Here is an 18167-nt window from a genome sequence, read left to right on the forward strand (position 1 = left end):
ACACTTTAGTTAACTTAAATAAACATTAAAACTAATAAAATAATAACTCTGGCTGTTAGGGAGAACTAAACATTTGTAAGACCATTGGTGACTTGCAACTTCAGATTAAGACAAGTGAACTAATGTTATATGTAGTTTAGGACAGCAGTTAGCCTATTTATGGAAGTTTCTATTATTTTATTTATATTTTAGTTTCGTAACATATTTATAGGCCTTCTTGCTATGTGGGAGCTCAACCAGCAGAGGTCACTCTACCCCCTTCTGTGGCGCGAAAAGGCAATAAGGTTTTGACCTTTGGACTTGGGTTTATATCAAAGAGAAGGCTGGCACTGCTACCAGAGGAAGCTAATCATTGAGTTTGAAGGGTTTGCAGAACTTCACCTGCCTTCCAGCTGCTCTTTCTATGGTGCTATAACTGCTAAAAACTCGCTTCAACAATCTACTGCTGCCCCTTCTGTGTCAACAACAAACAAAACTTTTCCACAACAAATCTGTTGAGTTGTATACTTTTTATTTTCCTTTGGAATTTTCTCCAGTGTTATATACTTATTATGTTAAGTAGATTAAATATTTTAATGCAGCCTGTAGTTCTCATTAGTTATGTAGGCCTACTTATATGTGAAACCTGGTGAGCATTACTGAGTAAAAAAGCATCTCCTCTGGCTCTGGGGCTTTCAAGTCTTACTGCCTTTCTTGGGTTTAATTCTATTTTATGAGCCATCAGGGAAAGCCATGCACTGTTCAAACCTGTGTAAAGTAAAATAAAAGTCAAACTGAGTCCCAAGACTGGTGATTTGAGCCTGTGCAGGGTTTAAGGACTGATGATAGTAGCAAGGCTGGTCCCAGTCACCTACCGTCACTCTCTCTTTAAATAAATGTTGGACTGTCAGGACAAAGCAACACACCACTCCTTCATCCAGCACCATAAAAGAGCCCTGTTGTCACTTTTGGATTTTTAGATCATGAAATATGGTAAAACACAGCTTGTAATTGTGGCTCTGCTTTTGTGTATAAGGATATTGAAATACATGGGTGACCACACAGCGCCAATCCCAGCAAGCAATTTCACGGTTAAAAGACGTCTAAACAGAGCCCAGACATCTAGGCTAAAACAGGGCTGAATTTGGGCTGTCAGTGAAAGTTTGGTAGACGTCTAACCATAGCCCAAAACTAGGCTAGTCATCAATTAGACCACCATTGAACGGCTACATATAGACGTGTATTAGATGGTGAAAATGGGTCTCGGCTAAAACAAGGTTGAATTTGGGCTGTCAGTGAAAAGTTAAAAGACGTCTAACCACAGCCCAAGAATAGACCAAATACACAGCTTTTAAATGACTACATATCTACCTCTAATAGACAGAGTAGTGGCTAAAGGATTGTTTTTACTCAAACAAAACAGGCTCTCACAAATGGTAATCTGTCCAAACAAATTAAATATAAAGATTTTATTAAGAAAATGGATTACAATATAGACAACTTAAGATAATACAGCATGATGAAAATATAAAGGAATTATTGCTAAAATATTATAAATACAAAACAGTTCATATATATGAAAATACAAACAATTTTAACAACATACGGTAATAAAAACACAAATAATGATAAAATAAATTGGTTGGCTACATCCAAATCTAGATCTTCATCTACGCTGCTACTTGATGCAGGAAGAGCATCAGATGGGTCTCTCAGTTGGCGCCAGTCTCCCAGGTAAATGGGATGCATAACTGTTGAATATGTAAGAATATAAATATAAGTAAACATTATAATTTGACTATATTGACTGTTTTCCCATAAGACATGACTACTATCATCAAATGCTTTTAAATGAAAACATACAGTAAATTTCTAATTATCATTTTATTTATAACGTTTTTTTCTTTTTAATTTAAAAGTATTTATCACTGACCCATTTATCTCTATGGAAAATATAAAGATACTTGAACAGGACACATGTTTTAGCCATGTTGCATTAGAACAACCAAATTGAGAAAGCTGCTTTTATTCTTTTGAGAGAGCTAACGTTATGTGCTGTGAAGTGTTCTGCTCCGAATCTTTATTATTGTCTTTGCTGACTGTATGCTGGAGAATTTGAAATAAATATTAAGTGTCAAAAGCTCATATTTTCATATCATAATGATCTAGAGAGTAAAATATGTGTGGCTTTCATTACAAATTGTAATAGGTAAGGTTGTACATGTTTTATGTTCATCCCTTCTGAATTCAGATAATAAAGAGTTTGTGAGGGCACGAGGAAACCCGTGGGTATCATGGAGTAACGTTACACTTGCATGCAGCATGTTAAGCTAACCACAACGTGTCTTACTCTAACGTTACACTGTTACCCGCTGAAATTTCCCGGTTCCTACACGTTAACATATAATGTAGATAAATAATGAAGACATGTCAAACAAAGACACAGATACTTACAAGACCAAAGTAAATGTCTTTTCGCTTCCAGTGTTTGCAGTAAACTCTAGCCCGTTCCTCGCTGAAGGGCCGAAATCGTAACGTATCCCTCGTTTAAAAAAGGCGGATGTCTTTATCGCGAGATATGGCCGTCCCTGATGTCTATCTTTCAAGTCTCGCGTTGCTAGTAGTCATGTGTCAGTAGGGCTACAGCTGCCATCTAGCGGTTGAAAATAGTAATTGCATTTAGTTTAAAATGAAAATTAAAGTTAATGCAAGGAACGTTACAGCGAAAATAAAGATAATTTAAATGTTTCAAACGTTTACTTGCATTTGATGAAATGCCATGGGTGAAAACTACATGTAACCTATTTGGTCTGAAACACATGCTACCAGGGCAAAGACCCACTTTTAATCATTTGTTACTTTTTTGACTTAAAGTGGGCTACAAATAGCCGGTCTGTCTACGAGCTAAATCGTGTCTACGCACAGGCTGCACATAAATGTATGAAATGAAACAAAAAAACCTTGTAATCACTGTAGACCTTGCTTAAATGATGGAATATCATACACATTTTAAGTTATTTTGGCAAAAACGGCATGTAACCACATGTAAAGTTATTGCAGCTAGAAGTGGGTTACTCATAGCCGTACTAAATCAGGTCTATAGTAAACTTAGACGGTGAAATGACGGCTATCGCTTGCTGGGTAATAGCTAAGTTTTACCTCCTTTCCCTCACCTTACCTAAGATGTTGCTTGCAGGGCCCTTATTTAACGGCCCTGGTTGCTTGTTGCTAAGTGTAGCATGTTGTTGTAAAGCGGGACTTGTGACTCTATAGCACGGACATCGCTAGCCTGATGTTCTGTGCCCGAGTTTAGCTAAATCCAAACCCCCAGCATAACTGCCTTCTCTGGAGTAAACAGCTGTATCTTTGTACTCACCTGCTGAAGTTCAGTAAAGTTCATAAACGGATATTCCTTTTCGTGTGAAGTGATTTCCACCCACGCACATCCAGAAGAAGTAACGCTAGGCTGAGTTAGCCTAACGTTAGCTCATTTCAAGGTCAGAACACGACAATATGTAGTGTATTGTGCATCATATAATCTAAATATTAGATAAACATTATTGATGCATTAATGCTTAAGTATCATTTTAATGGTCCAAGTGAAGGTGGGGCTAAGTTAATCTGCTTTATAATAGGCTAAAGTTGCTGCTGGGTCTGTAAAGTAACTTCCAACTAAAGTGGCATAATAAATATATTAAACAGCATTTCCCCTGAAATGGAGTAAAATAAAGTTAAGCAGCCTCCAAATTGTAGCCTAATGTCGTGAGTAAAAAATCTTTTAAAGCTGACTTCAGTTATTAATAGAGAAAAGTTCACGACGCTGAAGTTAGCTTCCGATTCGGCAGTTAAGGGGGAATTGAGTGCAAGTTAACTTACGTTGCTGAGCGACCAAATCTCCGTTTTTTGCACCTCTTACTGCTGTGAAAGCTGTTATGCATTTTAGGCAAAGCCTTAACGCTGTCTGAAACACTTTTTTCTCCACTTGTAGAACACATTATACCAGGTCCAGATCCAAAACCACTATACCTAGAGCTCTCAAATCTGGACTAGATTGTCCAAGAGAGGCTAAAGTTTCAATCAAACATAATTTCAGATTTGTGAAACCTTTATTCAATTTCTGAAAATACTTTAAAGGACGATTTCACTAAGTTGGGCTACTGCAAAAACTTTGTAATATACCATGAAGTAGACCTGGTTGCCCGCGCAAACCAGCCAATCTCATGTCCTGTTACTTGTGATGCGTTCAGGTAATGTCAGCAGAATGGACACAACCGGAAAAACTCTCCATGGTCGAGGCATTATTGGCATAAGGTTGTTAGCAATATTGTTAACCTTATAAAAGTAAATAAACTGTATTTGTAGTGCTACATATTTTTTTGTTGTTTGTTACAGAGTGATACCATATTAAACCAAACTGTGTACCTAGAGCTACAAAAATGAGCCGAATCAATGCATTAATGAGTTAATATTGGGTTTTATTTGGATGTAACTGAGAGTGGAGGTTTTGCAATTTCTCTGTTGATGCCTGTAGATGATGTCTATCGTTAGTACATAGTAAATACATAATATATACAATATATAAACACATCATAAACATAATCAGAGGTAAAAGAATTGTTCAGATCTTATACTTAAGTAAAAGTACTACCACACTGTGAATATACTCCAAAATAAAAGTACAAAATGTACTCAGTTACTGTACATTCCATTACATTAATCAATGCATTTAAGTGTTTTACTATGTGTTTAATATGTTCTTATTTATTTGCATTATGAAGGCTCTGGACTTTGACAGACTCAGAGACTCAAAATGCAAGATAAATACAGAGTTTACTGTGTCTACAGTGATAACACAAGACACCAGTTTAAACAGATACAGGCTTATGGCAGACAGGAAAAGGCTAAAAACTGGAATACTTAAATAAAAAATCACAACATATACTACATGTTTTCCCAACCATTTATCCAACAAATATCATTTGAAGAAAACACATTTTGCCTCATATCCTGCCCCCTACTCTGACTCTGACTGGCTAACCCTAATCCCATCATAACCCCAACCTTAACCAGCCTAATCAGTGGAGTACTAACCAATCAAGGCCAGGTCACTTGGTGTGGAAAAAGCATTGAACTATCACCCTTTTTTCATTTTCACAAACAGAATACATTCTTCCCAAATCTAAAACCACGTTTTATCTAGTCCAGATTTGAGAGCTCTAGGTAAAGTGGTTTTGGATCTGGCCCTGGTCTAATGTGGTCTACACATGAAAAAAGTAGTGAAATCGCCATTTAAAGCATTTTCACAAGAAGAATAAAGGTTTCACAAATCTGAAACTATGTTTGATTGAAATTTTAGCCTCTCTTGGACAATCTAGCCCAGATTTGAGAGCTCTAGGTAAAGTGGTTTTGGATCTGGCCCTGGTCTAATGTGGTCTACACATGAAAAAAGTAGTGAAATCGCCATTTAAAGCATTTTCACAAGAAGAATAAAGGTTTCACAAATCTGAAACTATGTTTGATTGAAATTTTAGCCTCTCTTGGACAATCTAGCCCAGATTTGAGAGCTCTAGGTAAAGTGGTTTTGGATCTGGCCCTGGTCTAATGTGGTCTACACATGAAAAAAGTAGTGAAATCGCCATTTAAAGCATTTTCACAAGAAGAATAAAGGTTTCACAAATCTGAAACTATGTTTGATTGAAATTTTAGCCTCTCTTGGACAATCTAGCCCAGATTTGAGAGCTCTAGGTAAAGTGGTTTTGGATCTGGCCCTGGTCTAATGTGGTCTACACATGAAAAAAGTAGTGAAATCGCCATTTAAAGCATTTTCACAAGAAGAATAAAGGTTTCACAAATCTGAAACTATGTTTGATTGAAATTTTAGCCTCTCTTGGACAATCTAGCCCAGATTTGAGAGCTCTAGGTAAAGTGGTTTTGGATCTGGCCCTGGTCTAATGTGGTCTACACATGAAAAAAGTAGTGAAATCGCCATTTAAAGCATTTTCACAAGAAGAATAAAGGTTTCACAAATCTGAAACTATGTTTGATTGAAACTTTAGCCTCTCTTGGACAATCTAGCCCAGATTTGAGAGCTCTAGGTAAAGTGGTTTTGGATCTGGACCTGGTCTAATGTGGTCTACACATGAAAAAAGCAGTGAAATCGTCCTTTAAAGCATTTTCACAAATTAAATAAAGGTTTCACAAATCTGAAACTATGTTTGATTGAAACTTTAGCCTCTGTCGGACAATCTAGTCCAGATTTGAGAGCTCTAGGTATAGTGGTTTTGGATCTGGACCTGGTCTAATGTGGTCTGCATGTTGTCATTTTCACAAATAAAATAAAGTTTTTTCAAATCTAAAAAAGTGTTTCAGATAGCGTTAAGGCTTTGCCTAAAAAACCCTAAGTGGTGCAAAAAACGGAGATTCGGTCGCTCAGCAACGTAAGTTACTGCTGGAACTGCCGGATCAGAAGCTAACTTCAGCATCGTGAAAAGTCCGCAGCTGCATTTGTTTGTAATGGTGTGGGTCTTTCAGTGTGACGTCACTCGTTTCGTGGCGCTACAACACTTTCGTTTTCATTTATCAGGAAGAAGCAGCGTTTAAAGAAAAGCCAGGAGAAGGTGAGACAAATGGGTCATGAATTCATATTCAGGCAGTGACGCAGAGGAGCTGCATTAGACAAGTCTGCAAACTGAAGCTGAACATTGAAACAGTACTGTTTAAAATTGTTTGTGTTTTTAAGTATTAAGTACCACAATTGTGTTTTTTAATTTAAATATCCTGTCTTCATGGTTAGATAGTGTACTGAAGGGAATGAAAACCAGCAGTGTGTGTGCTCACATGTTCAATAACACATATCACTTCAAACTGTTGTAGAGTGTGTAACCATTTGCAGAGTAATTTTTTCCATTTCCAAGACATAAGCACTTTTTAGAAACTAAAAATCAGTGCTTAGAAATGCAGGTTGAGTTCCAGCAGGCCTGTATGATTTTCTGTGTAGGGGAAAGTAAAAGAATGAAAATGAAGGACAGACTATGCCAGTTCCAAATAACCACAGCCTGTTGCTCTCTGCTGTATTGAGGATGACCACTTATTATTATACAGCACAGAATGTTGTTAACAGTATGTATAACTAATTCCATTAAAGCAATGTTAGTTTAGTTAAAACACAACATTTACATATTTATACAACACATATATAGTATATTACCCCCAATATGTAGAGAACATGAAAGCAATATTATAACTAAGGAGCTAACTTCAACATCACTGCAATGTAAGTATAAATAAGTAATCATTTGCTTTTTCTCTGTTTTGAGACTGTGCCAGTGGAGTCATTCACTTTGTATTTCTATTCTTACAATTCTAGAACAAGTTATTTTTAAACCAGACATTTTACTAAGCTAAATGGCATGGAGGAGTTTCTGCTATCTTGTTAGTAATACACTGGCATTTACTGTAGCATGTTTTCTGGCTCTGATGACTTTATCACAGAACGAAGATTAAGTTTAAGTCGCTCTCTCAGTCAGGTGATCAGAAGGTGCTCAACCACAGAAATGTAAAGTAGAATTAGAGAAGGTTCTTCAGACTTGGTCCAACAATTTAAAGGAGAATGCTACATTTCAAATGTATCAGAAGATGGGAGAGCTGTGATAACGCTTAAACCTGCTGCAGGTAAAGTATGACTGTTTCAAAGCAAAAATGTAATTGCACATTTATTACAAACATTTGATGTTGAGTCTAATACAATAAATTTTAAGCTGCATCCTGTATTAATATTGGTTTTGCAATTCAGTTTGTTGTTCTTTTCTTTTTTTGTTTTGGAGGCAAATTTATTTTGTCATCTTTTCTTCTTGTAAGCCCTGAGTAAGCTTCAGAAATTGAGTGGACAAACACTGACCAGGTGAGATGGGAGAAACATCACAATAATGTCTGTTAGTCTGACACCACCAGAGCTGAAGACACAAATACCAGAGGAAGCTTCAATGGACCTTCCTGCTTCATGCGTTTCAGAGCCACAAGATGTATGTACCGTGCAGCAAAGAAGTGCAAATGAATCACATTAAGTTCGTTTTTATTCATTCATTGTTTTTTTTATCTAGGTGGAAGATGTATGTGCTGAGTAGTAAATCAGTAGGAATGAATTACATAAATAATGAATGCTTTTTACTAAATTACTGCTTTGTATCTTTGTCCAGCTGTGAGTGAAGTAGGTGGAACAAAGTAGTTTCAGCAGTGCAGGAGCAGTTTCTACAGCAGGAGAGGAGACATTTCCTTGTTCTGTCCCAGTGAGCCATTACTGGTATGTGAACCACATCTACAAGGAGGAAATTCAACATATCGAGAAAGAGAATGGAGTTCAAATGGAGGCAGAAGTGGATGTGACATTTGTAGCAGACCAGAAAGAAGGAGGCCCAAAAAAAGGTGCTTAGGTGAATCTGATGGCTCAATAATTCCTCTCAAGTATGTAGATCCAGAAGAGTGGAAGGACTCACTGAAAATCATCAAGAGACCTGAGAAAAAGCCCTTGCTTACCCTGTCCTCTGAAGAAATGACCGTATGTGGGCCAAGACAAAAACAAGATGCTATCAGTAAGTACTTAAATGCATAACAGAAAACTTCAACACTTCACTGAACATAGGCGGGAGCATCAAAGACCCTCTCGTTGTTGCTGGACTAACCATGGAGGAGGGCTACTTGAGGTTGATGACTACTTCCTACGATGAGCACGTAGCCATCAAAGCTAAGTTTGGTGTGGACTTGAAGGAATCAGTCAAGGCAAAGTCAAAACTTGCTACAAAAGATCTGTGTCAATGGAAAGCCACGCTGTCAGAGCTCTCCTTCATCTGTACCAGAAGACTGCCACATCACCTCTGAGCTTCACTCAACACTGTGGTGCCACTGAAATTCACTTAAGAATTTGCATATCCTGATATTTTATTATTTTTTACAACATGTATTTACAGGAATGCACATATGGCTGTACTGTATGCTCTCTGTTCTTGTTATTTTTCATATCAGTAGGGGTATTGAGGTGCACCCGACAGCATTAACAGCTTTAGACTTTATGGTTTAGTAACATGTATTATCCTCACCAATAAAGTTTTCAGTATAAGACTTAAATCTGCATATATCAGTGTAACTGTATTTAATGTCTACAGTACACATGGTCTGATTTACTGTTTTCTGTTTTTCTTTTAATGCTGAAGTATTTTTAAAAGCAGGTTTTTTTGTTCTTTTACTCAAATACAGGATTTTTGTACTTCATCCACCACTGACCTAAGCTTTTATGTATACAGCACACATGGTCTGATTTACTACCTAATAAATTATTAATCAACCCACACTGACTGGTCACAGTATTATTTCATTTATCAGCAAATGGTGTGGAAAAAAACACACAATACGTTGGTTTGTCTTCTGTACAATTTTTAAAATTTTATTTATAACAATATCTGTTATTTAGTTTGTAAAGTACTCCAGCAAAAATTAAACATTATTCTCTTTCCAGAAGAAAGCCTGCGCCTCCATGCATCGTGTACTATAAAAGCTATATGTCATTGTTCATTTAAAAAAAACACAAGGGCTAATCAAAAAACAATTCTGAAAATGCATGTATGATTTTGCAAAAATGTTCTTTAGGTAAAATGATTGTACTTCTCTCTCAATTAAAGACAAAACATATACAACAGCATACAATAACACTTGCTGACAGATAAGCAAAATAAAAACAAAACTTGTTATTGTTGTTACATTAAAGATTGGTGTTACTTTTCACATGCATTAAGATATGGCTGACACATTTCTGACAGAAGCAGCATTTTGGGACAGGCTGAGCGTAAGGACGTGTCAGAGCGACCAGAATGGTTGCATTAGCAGCAGCAGGGCACAGAGGAGAGTGAGAGATTAGAAAGAGCTCAAGAAGAGCAGAGAAATGCTAAGGACCAAATCAACATAATGCACTTAAGATTGAGTCATTACAAAACTGTGAACGTACAGACTTCAATCCTCTAATAGTAGAAAGATAAATCTACTCACAAGACCAGATGGATGTTGTCTGGTCTTTATAAAAAAAAAAAAAAGACTGGAGGAATAAAAGACAAGCCAAAGACCCATCTCGATAATTTTTTTCCTTCCATTTTACCATAATTGCAGCCTCCCTTTCCTTCTGGAGGAAGACCCTTGTAACAGACAACTAAATGACACAGACATGACATTGTCTATCTAAGTCTTGGATCTGCCGTGGCCCTCCCATTACTAGCGAGCTGTGGTGTGGGCATGCACGCACAGCCCACTGCTCACCCATGGAGGCATTCACCATTTACATCTCTTTACATCGGTTCCCTCCACCCACCACTCTGCCTGGAATGTTTAACCCACGACCACCTTCCTCACTCTCCAACTCCGTAATCGCACACCAAAACGCCTCTCATCCTCTCACTTCAGCAACACATGAGCTTCCACTGTCATCCCATGTGATTAAAAACAAACATACCTGTTTTACATCTTACGGTATAAAGCCTACAGTACACACTATACCGTAAAATGTGAATTCTGTGCAAGGAAGACAACACAATCATTTTATGGACATTGTTCTCTGAGAAGAAATTATGTGGAAATACTGTAGTTGCCATCTGGTATTGAGAGTTTACATGTGCTATACACAAATCTGTCTCACACAGTCTTGCTGAGAAACCCAGCAAGACAACATTATGTACCGATTTAGAAAACTTTGAGTTTTGCCTTTCCCGCTCAAAGTCAACACAAACAACAAACAGTTGGCACTGGTGAAATGGAACAATGTTTTTTTCTTTTCTATACAATTCATACAAAAATAAAAAATTAAAATTGCTCCAATGATAGCGTCTTTTCTTCTGATTTTCTTGTTTCCATTTCATTTTGCACAGAGGTAGTGGCTATTTAGGTAAAGGGTAAGGGACAAAGTGTAAATTAAAAATCTCTCATAGAAAATGTTATTCATTTTTGACCAGAGGAATCTCAAAAGAACAAAATATAATACTGCAATCACATACAAAAGTAGTCCTTCATTTTTGTACATTTTATACAGTGTTCACACTTTTTATGAATTTTCTCTCACACTTTGTCAATTTTTTTTTCTCCGTTTTATTTTTCTTTTAAAGGCAAGAAGTGGGGTGTGTTTTGAATTGCGTGATCTGTGCTAATGGACAGTCTATGCCAGGGGGTCCACAAGGGGCTCCTCGTCTCCACGTGACAGCAACTCCTTCTTCTCATCTGTGCTGGCCAGAGAGTTGCGACTGTTGTGAGCTCCCATGTACAGAGTGGCGTATACTGGGTTTGTAAAGTTGGTGGGCTAGAAAGGGTCAAAAATCATCCATTAGATAAAATATATATGTGCATTTATGTGATGTGTGTATATATATATATATATACGTGTGTCTGGTATTATTTCTGCACCTTCTCTGGGTCCAGCGTGAAGTCTGCGTCCAGCAGCTCTCCGGCATCGTCATCCGGCTCGCCCTCGTAGATCTTGTAGGCAGGGTTTCCAATCTCTACATTCATGGCCCCGTTGGTCATCCTTTGGTGCTGGAAGCCCTTTGCCCTACACAAGATACAAGGGCACAGTCAGACCTGTGTCTTATTCAAGGTTATAAGAGCCTAAACACTGCAAGCGGGGACACAGCCACAATATGAAGGGAGGTAAAAGGCATCACATGACTCTCACCACCATCCAGGCTGAAGGAACTAAGCCACAGTACAGGCACCAACACAAACCCAGCATTCATGTAGCCCATTACAGATCCAGGCACAGTGGACCTGGATACAGGACTATCCTTTATGACGACAATTAATCCACAAGAGACCCTCTAAAATATACTATGAATATCTGCATCGACTATGGTACCTGCCTCAAAGAAATGCTGGATTTTTCACACTGCATTTTCCAATCTGAGCTTGGAAGAATGCTGTCACACTGTCCAACTCTCACTTTGAGAGACGCTACCACAAAACAAACCACAGCACAGTACAGTAAGTACAAAATGGCACTATATGATGGACAACAGCATGACAGATATACAGCACTGGCTAGTGTGTAGACAGATCTATTCAATGCATCTTTTCAATAGATCTGCCTTGAGCCGCTCTGGGCGATCAGACAGGAGAGATTCTGCAGGAGCTACAGCTCCCACGAACATCTGAGGGAATGGTGCGACATTCATCACAGGACAAAACACTGCACAGCAAGACTTATGACTTGCAACTTATGGGTAAGGAAAAGACAGAGTGAGTAAGAGAGAGAGAGAGCATCAGGATGCACAACTGAATGAGGGTATGGAAAGAAAGTGTAACCCTGGCAACCGTTACCGCAAGCGTCTGGAGCCGGTTTTGCCGGGCCGGCTAGACCTGAGGAACAGAAGAGATGCCATTACAGAGGAGAGGAAAAGTACAGACGGACGAAAGGAAAGAAGAGAAAGAGGGAGGGAAAGAAAGAAAGAAAGAATATAAAGCAAAAAGAGGTCTTGACTGTCACTTGTTTAGATGTTGTTGCTGTTACTCACCCTCTCATCCGCCTTCTATACCAGAACAACGCTCCTGCAGTAAGCAGAACCAGCAGCAGCAGTAGCAGCACGGGGATCACTATGGAGGCTGTGCCTATGCACACAAACATAGAGAAATTTAGCAAAGTCACCCTTAATCATCCAATCTACTCAAGAAACTTCTATTTTTGATGTGGCGAAAGTGTTGACTTACGTCCGCCTGAACTTGAGCCACCACCACTACTGGCCACGGACTCACAGCGATGCCCTGCCCAGCCAGGTGAACATCTACACACACACACACACACACACACACACACACACAAGAAGAGAGAGACGAAATGGAGATATTCATGTATGCAATAATTCTTGGGAGATATTTAGACTCAAATGTTAACAATTATGGTTGTAAACACTGCTCCTCACCTGCACTCTGGAAGGCGGGTGATGGGGTTTATAGAGCACTGGCCGTTTGCACAGTACTCATTTGTATCACATGTGTAACAGCTGGGCAGGACTCTTCCATTTGTGCAGCTGTTGAAAATAGAACAAACTGTGAGTAGCAATGAGAAAGACTAGACAACTTTGCATGTACACGTATGTTGGCGGTAAAAAAAATGTGTGTGTGTGTGTGAGCGCTCTTACCGGCAGGTGAAGTCCCCTGTAGACCTATAAGTGCTGGGGATACACTCGCCATCACGACAATAGTGGCACTTGTCAATCTCACACATGCTGCCAGTGTACTGAGGCAGACAGCGGCACAGTTTGGAGCCATTTTCACTCTGTAGACACGTACCTTTGTTCAGGCAGTGGCCTTCACAGCTTCCTGCTCACACAAACACACACACACACGTATATAAACATAAACATGTAAGTGTACTGCTTAACAGCCACATCATAATTTACTACAGGTACTCCGATTGCAGTTCTGTCTTTACTGTTATGTTCCTCATTGGTCAGAAGAAGTATTTAAACATTTGTAAACGTGTGTGCCGGCTAGATAGTGGGAGCACTCACTGTACTGGCACTGGTCGCCTAGGAAGTCAGAGGGGCAGCGGCAGGTTGGCTGGTTTCCAGCGCTGACTGAACAGTTGCCTCCATTTTTGCAGTAATCCTTACAGGTGTGCAGGTTACAGTTTGGCCCTGTAAAGCCTGTCAGGCATCGACAGGTAGGAGAGCCTGTGGAAGGACAGACATATCTCTCAACATCCGCTTCACCTGTGAACTATTTACTATTTTTCATTGTTGTAACCCTTTGCACTCTGTTCATCTGCACAATTGTCTTGCTGTCTACAAATGTTGTTGTTTTGATGTTTGTGTGTATGTGTGTATCTGTACGTGGTAGTTTGAATCTGTTTTTTTGTTGAGATTTTGGTCCTGTTTGTTTATGCTTGTTCTGCATATGTATATTGAGAGCAATGTAAGACCGGAGTCAAATTCCTATAGGTATAGGTATACTGATACTACAGGGCCAACAGAAACACAGTGTTATTTAAACTTTGCATTTAACTACAAAATACCAAAAACAGCTTGCAATGTCCATATCCTACCTGTGGGGGAAGGCGTGCATGTGCCTCCATTCTTGCAGTAGTCCCTGCACTGGTCAATCTCACATCGATCTCCTCCATAATTAGGCTGGCAGCGACACTTTGGCTGCTTGTGGGCGTTCAGGAAACAACTGCCTCCGTTCATACACTGGACCAAGCAGGGACCGCTGGGAGGAGCTGTAGATGATGACGTTTTTCGGTCACACAGAATGATCTCGACGCAAGTGTCCGTGTGGTTTCTGTGTATGGGTGTGTTTTACTCACAGATAGGAGACAGTGTGGGAGGGGGCAGCTCCACACATGTGCCATTGTCCAGCGTGCGTCCATTGGGACAGATGCAGACTGGTCCACTGGGGCTCAGCAGACACAACCATTCACATTTCTTCCTGTCGCAGGGATTAGTCACTGAGAAAGACAAAGAGAGAGAGAACCAGCATAAAAATAGGGAAAACTAACTACCTGCATTAATCCTCTCTTGTTCACGTACTTTGTTTTAGTGAGCATGGCTCCTGTTTGTTTTCTACTCACTCTCAGGTTGCTTGTAGCGGTGGTACAAAACTATATCTGTGGCGTGGTTCATTCCAGTTGTCAAGTTCTCAATCGGGCCTTTGCCAAACTTATTCACTCGGAAGACGTAGTTGTTGATGTAGGTGACGCCGTAGATGTAGTCCTCAAAGACATCGATGCTGAAGGGGTGATGGAGCACTGTGCAGAAACAGAGAGGACATGTTGTGGAAGTTTCACAGACCGTGTACATGCTAAAATACACACATTTTTGCGTCGTCCACCCGCATCAAATTGCAACTGTCCTGACTAGTAAAGACTGATCATTAGTATGGATTACAATACAAGCTGTGCCACTCAACTGTTCTTAATGCTGTTTACAGCCACAACTGCATCGCTGCCATTCAGTCTCACACTGCAGATCAAGGAGAGTTTAGCATCGGCCCAGTACAGGCGCTCGTTGAAGTAGTCCACTGCTAGACCTACATGGGGAGATACAGAGCAGTATTACAAAAGGTTTGAGTGAGAACAGATGATTAAGGAGGAGTATTTGTGTATATTTGTGTGCATGTTTTACCAGTTGGCCACTGGATGTTTTCCTCAACCAGCATCTCTCTCATGGTTCCATCCATAGCAGCTGTTTCAATCTTGGGGTGGTTCCCCCAGTCTGCCCAGTACATTTTCCTAACGAAGGAAATGTAAAAGCATTTATCACTGCTGTTGTTATCATCATTAAATCTCAATTTGCGTTCTTGTAATTTTCTACAAGTAGCTAAAGTCCCCAAGTCTCCCGCTCACCCTCTCTGGGGGTCGACTACGATGGCGTAAGGCTCATCAATCATGCCGGAGATGAGAGTTTTGCGGTGGCGTCCTCCACTTAGTTGAGCCACCTCAATGACGTCTCTGCCGGAGTCAGTCCAGTACAAGTTCCCAGCCACCCAGTCCACAGCAATGCCACGGGGCATCTTCAGATCAGGGATCTGAACACAGAGGAACAGCACTAAGACCCTCCAAAATTGGACACACATGCATTTACCTTGTCTTGTTTATTTTTATGCATGCATGCAAGCACAAGCACATATATAAACACCTACCTCCACGTTTGTGACCCTCGAGTCACTTTGACCTTGGTTACGGTTGCTATTGGGGGAGGAGGCGGAAGAAGGCAAATCATAGGAAGAAATGCGCCCTGTGTGCCAGTTTGTCCAGTAAATGCGGTTCGTCTTGACATGCAGGTCCATGGCGTCAATGCGCACGTTGGCATCACCCTGGAAGATCTGCTCATAGCGCCAGTTTGGCATGGAAGGGTCCAGACTGCGGATCTCACTGTCGTCAGCAATGTAGAGCACTTGTCTTGGAGCTGGGGATGCAACAGTTGAATGTAGTAGAGCAGAGGTGTGAAAACTATTTAAGGCAGGTAAGCAAAATTCAGTGTAATTAGAGTGCATACATAGATAAACATGAGCTTGGAAAGCTAACAAGTGTCACTTAGGGTAGAAGTACTGACCATCAGCCTTGCAGGTGTCATTGATTCTGGTGAAGTACTTGTGGCAGCTGCACTTGTGGGAACCCTTAGTGTTGTTGCAGATGTGGGAACACATTCCAAACTGCTTACACTCGTTCTTATCTGTGAAAACACCCAAAGGCAACACGATACACATCGCACACAGGTTTTAAGACATCAAGCGCAGACTGCAAACTGGAGCAAGGGAAAGAGGAAACTCTACCTTCACATCTGTTACGTCCGTTGGACTGGAAGCCGGGTTTGCAGGTGCAGAAAGAGTCGGTGCCATTCACCACGCAATGAGCTTCATCTCCATCTCCACACACTGTCCTGTTACTGCGGCAATCATTCAGCACTGTGTCTACAAGCACAGAAGCAGGTAGCATGCATTCACACTGATAAAGATCGCAGGATCTACAGTCATTAAGATAACAATACAGTGACACAACACACCTTTCTTATTGCAGTTGATTTCATCAGAGCCGTTGTCTTCACAGTCGTTGAAGTAGTTGCAGCGCAGGACAGAGCTGATGCAACGGCCATTGGAGCACCGGAACTCATCCTTTTGACATACTGGGATGGGAGGAGGCAATTCTGGAGGAGTATAGGGGTCACAGAGAGGTCATTACCCTGGTTAACACATGCAAAAGCCATCCCAATCCACAATTTAGAGTCACATCCTATTGCAATTTAAATAAATTGAGTTGTTAATGTAACTCTACAGTAAGCTAGTAAGACTTTGAAACAAAGGATAAACAAACTTACGGCAATTGACTTCATCGCTGCTGTCCCCGCAGTTGTTAACACCATCACAGCGTTTTGATAATGGCAGACACACACGATCATTATGACAGCGAAACTGCCTTGTGGGAGGGCACTGGAATTTAACTAAGGGCCAGAAGCAGGGAAACATTAGGAAAGAAAGGAGACCGTATTAAAGCAAATGGTCTTCAGGAATACCGTCAACATTTGAAACGCAGTGATTCTCACCACAATCTTCTGGATTCTCATCTGAGTTGTCTCCACAGTCGTCCTCGCCGTCACACCTCCAGCCCAGGGGTTTACAAAGAGTGTTGTTGCACTGGAACTCATCCTGGGGGCAGAGTCTACCCACTGAAGGACGATGTTGACAGAAGAGGAAGAGGAATGAACGATACATAAGATCAGCTGCTAAATGCATCCACGTCTTCAGCACCACACGTTTGGATAAGCATCCAGGTGAGAATAAGCATGCGTTTCTTACCACCACTGTCACATTTCTCCTCATCACTGCCGTCCTTGCAGTCTGCGTCAGCATCACAGCGCCAGCGGATGGGGATGCAATGGCCATTTTTGCATTGGAACTGATCACTGTCACACTTCACATCACAGCCATTCTGAACCAAAACAAAGAATTATATTCGTTAGTGCCCCTGTTTGGTCAAAGCAGATTGTTAATGAGGGAGGAAATGCGTTGGGCGATACCTCATCTGACCCATCAGCGCAATCGTGGTCCCCATCGCACTTCCAGCGTCCGGCGATGCAACGGCCGTTTGTGCAGGAAAATTCGCTCTCCGAGCACTGACGAGGCACTGAGGTCAGAGAGAAGAAAGCTTAGAAGGATGAGAGCTGATAATAAAGCCGGAACAGTGAGCTGAGGCAAGGAGCAAGGAGAGGCGTTAAGGGAAAGGAAAAGAGAAGAGAAAGGTGGGAATAGAGCAGACAGCAAAAAATAATACAGGGTGCTCTGTTGAGAGCCAGACGTACACGGATAAAATAAAGCTCATAATTCATAGCACAGGATTGACTCATGGGGCACAGAGGTGGGAATGGTACAACATTTTGCGCTATACATAGTGGAGGAGCTGGAGGAGGTAGTAGGATGGAAAAGGCTCACAGGACAAGACAAAAAAAACAAGAAAAACAAGCTGGGGGGAACATAGAGGATTGGGTAAGCTGAGGTCGTGGATGGTTGAGCTGAAACTGTGAAAACACCTACCTCTGGCTCACATCAACAGGCCAGTGTGAAATGCAAAATAGACATGAGATGATGTGAGATGTGCAAATGGCCACAGAACTAATTAATGCAAAAAGAAATCAAAGTCTCTCAACCATGGGTGTAGTTGAGTAAATATAACA

The 18167-nt window shown here is 40.6% G+C and overlaps 1 protein-coding gene and 3 long non-coding RNA genes across 6 annotated transcripts in view; 1 reads left to right on the top strand and 3 right to left on the bottom strand.

Annotated features, from left to right (window-relative positions):
• Positions 1–3833, bottom strand: part of LOC123986945 — a 14870-nt gene extending 11037 nt beyond the window's left edge. Inside the window, exon 1 of the long non-coding RNA XR_006829021.1 lies at positions 3356–3833. This is a non-coding gene — a long non-coding RNA (uncharacterized LOC123986945). The remainder of the gene's footprint in view (positions 1–3355) is intronic.
• LOC123986946 lies at positions 1434–3142 on the bottom strand. The gene is made up of 2 exons (XR_006829022.1): positions 2434–3142; positions 1434–1730 (listed from the first exon to the last, which is right to left on the bottom strand). It is a non-coding gene; the product is annotated as an uncharacterized LOC123986946 (long non-coding RNA).
• Positions 3834–6410: 2577 nt separating the features above from the next.
• On the top strand, positions 6411–9322 carry LOC123986944. Of its 2 annotated transcripts, none has more exons than XR_006829019.1 (4): positions 6411–6596; positions 7502–7650; positions 7837–8000; positions 8175–9322. It is a non-coding gene; the product is annotated as an uncharacterized LOC123986944 (long non-coding RNA). The 2 variants fall into 2 exon arrangements; XR_006829020.1 differs by lacking the exon at positions 6411–6596 and adding an exon at positions 6609–7252.
• An 82-nt stretch (positions 9323–9404) lies between these two features.
• LOC123956477 (low-density lipoprotein receptor-related protein 1-like) overlaps positions 9405–18167 on the bottom strand; it is a 101521-nt gene continuing 92758 nt past the window's right edge. For both annotated transcript variants that reach the window (XM_046028685.1, XM_046028684.1), the window contains exons 69-89: positions 17514–17620; positions 17293–17425; positions 17040–17162; positions 16815–16937; positions 16503–16643; positions 16273–16410; positions 16053–16172; positions 15640–15905; positions 15344–15525; positions 15123–15229; positions 14908–15027; positions 14570–14746; positions 14306–14446; positions 14045–14218; positions 13512–13673; positions 13140–13320; positions 12921–13028; positions 12709–12782; positions 12516–12609; positions 11413–11557; positions 9405–11308 (exon numbers count right to left, since the gene is read on the bottom strand). In XM_046028685.1, coding sequence (XP_045884641.1) covers positions 11168–11308; positions 11413–11557; positions 12516–12609; positions 12709–12782; positions 12921–13028; positions 13140–13320; positions 13512–13673; positions 14045–14218; positions 14306–14446; positions 14570–14746; positions 14908–15027; positions 15123–15229; positions 15344–15525; positions 15640–15905; positions 16053–16172; positions 16273–16410; positions 16503–16643; positions 16815–16937; positions 17040–17162; positions 17293–17425; positions 17514–17620 — 2957 coding nt within the window. In that variant the 3' untranslated portion in view covers positions 9405–11167. The remainder of the gene's footprint in view (positions 11309–11412; positions 11558–12515; positions 12610–12708; positions 12783–12920; positions 13029–13139; positions 13321–13511; positions 13674–14044; positions 14219–14305; positions 14447–14569; positions 14747–14907; positions 15028–15122; positions 15230–15343; positions 15526–15639; positions 15906–16052; positions 16173–16272; positions 16411–16502; positions 16644–16814; positions 16938–17039; positions 17163–17292; positions 17426–17513; positions 17621–18167) is intronic.

Source organism: Micropterus dolomieu, linkage group LG18, assembly GCF_021292245.1.
Source record: "Micropterus dolomieu isolate WLL.071019.BEF.003 ecotype Adirondacks linkage group LG18, ASM2129224v1, whole genome shotgun sequence".
Lineage (NCBI taxonomy): Eukaryota > Metazoa > Chordata > Actinopteri > Centrarchiformes > Centrarchidae > Micropterus > Micropterus dolomieu.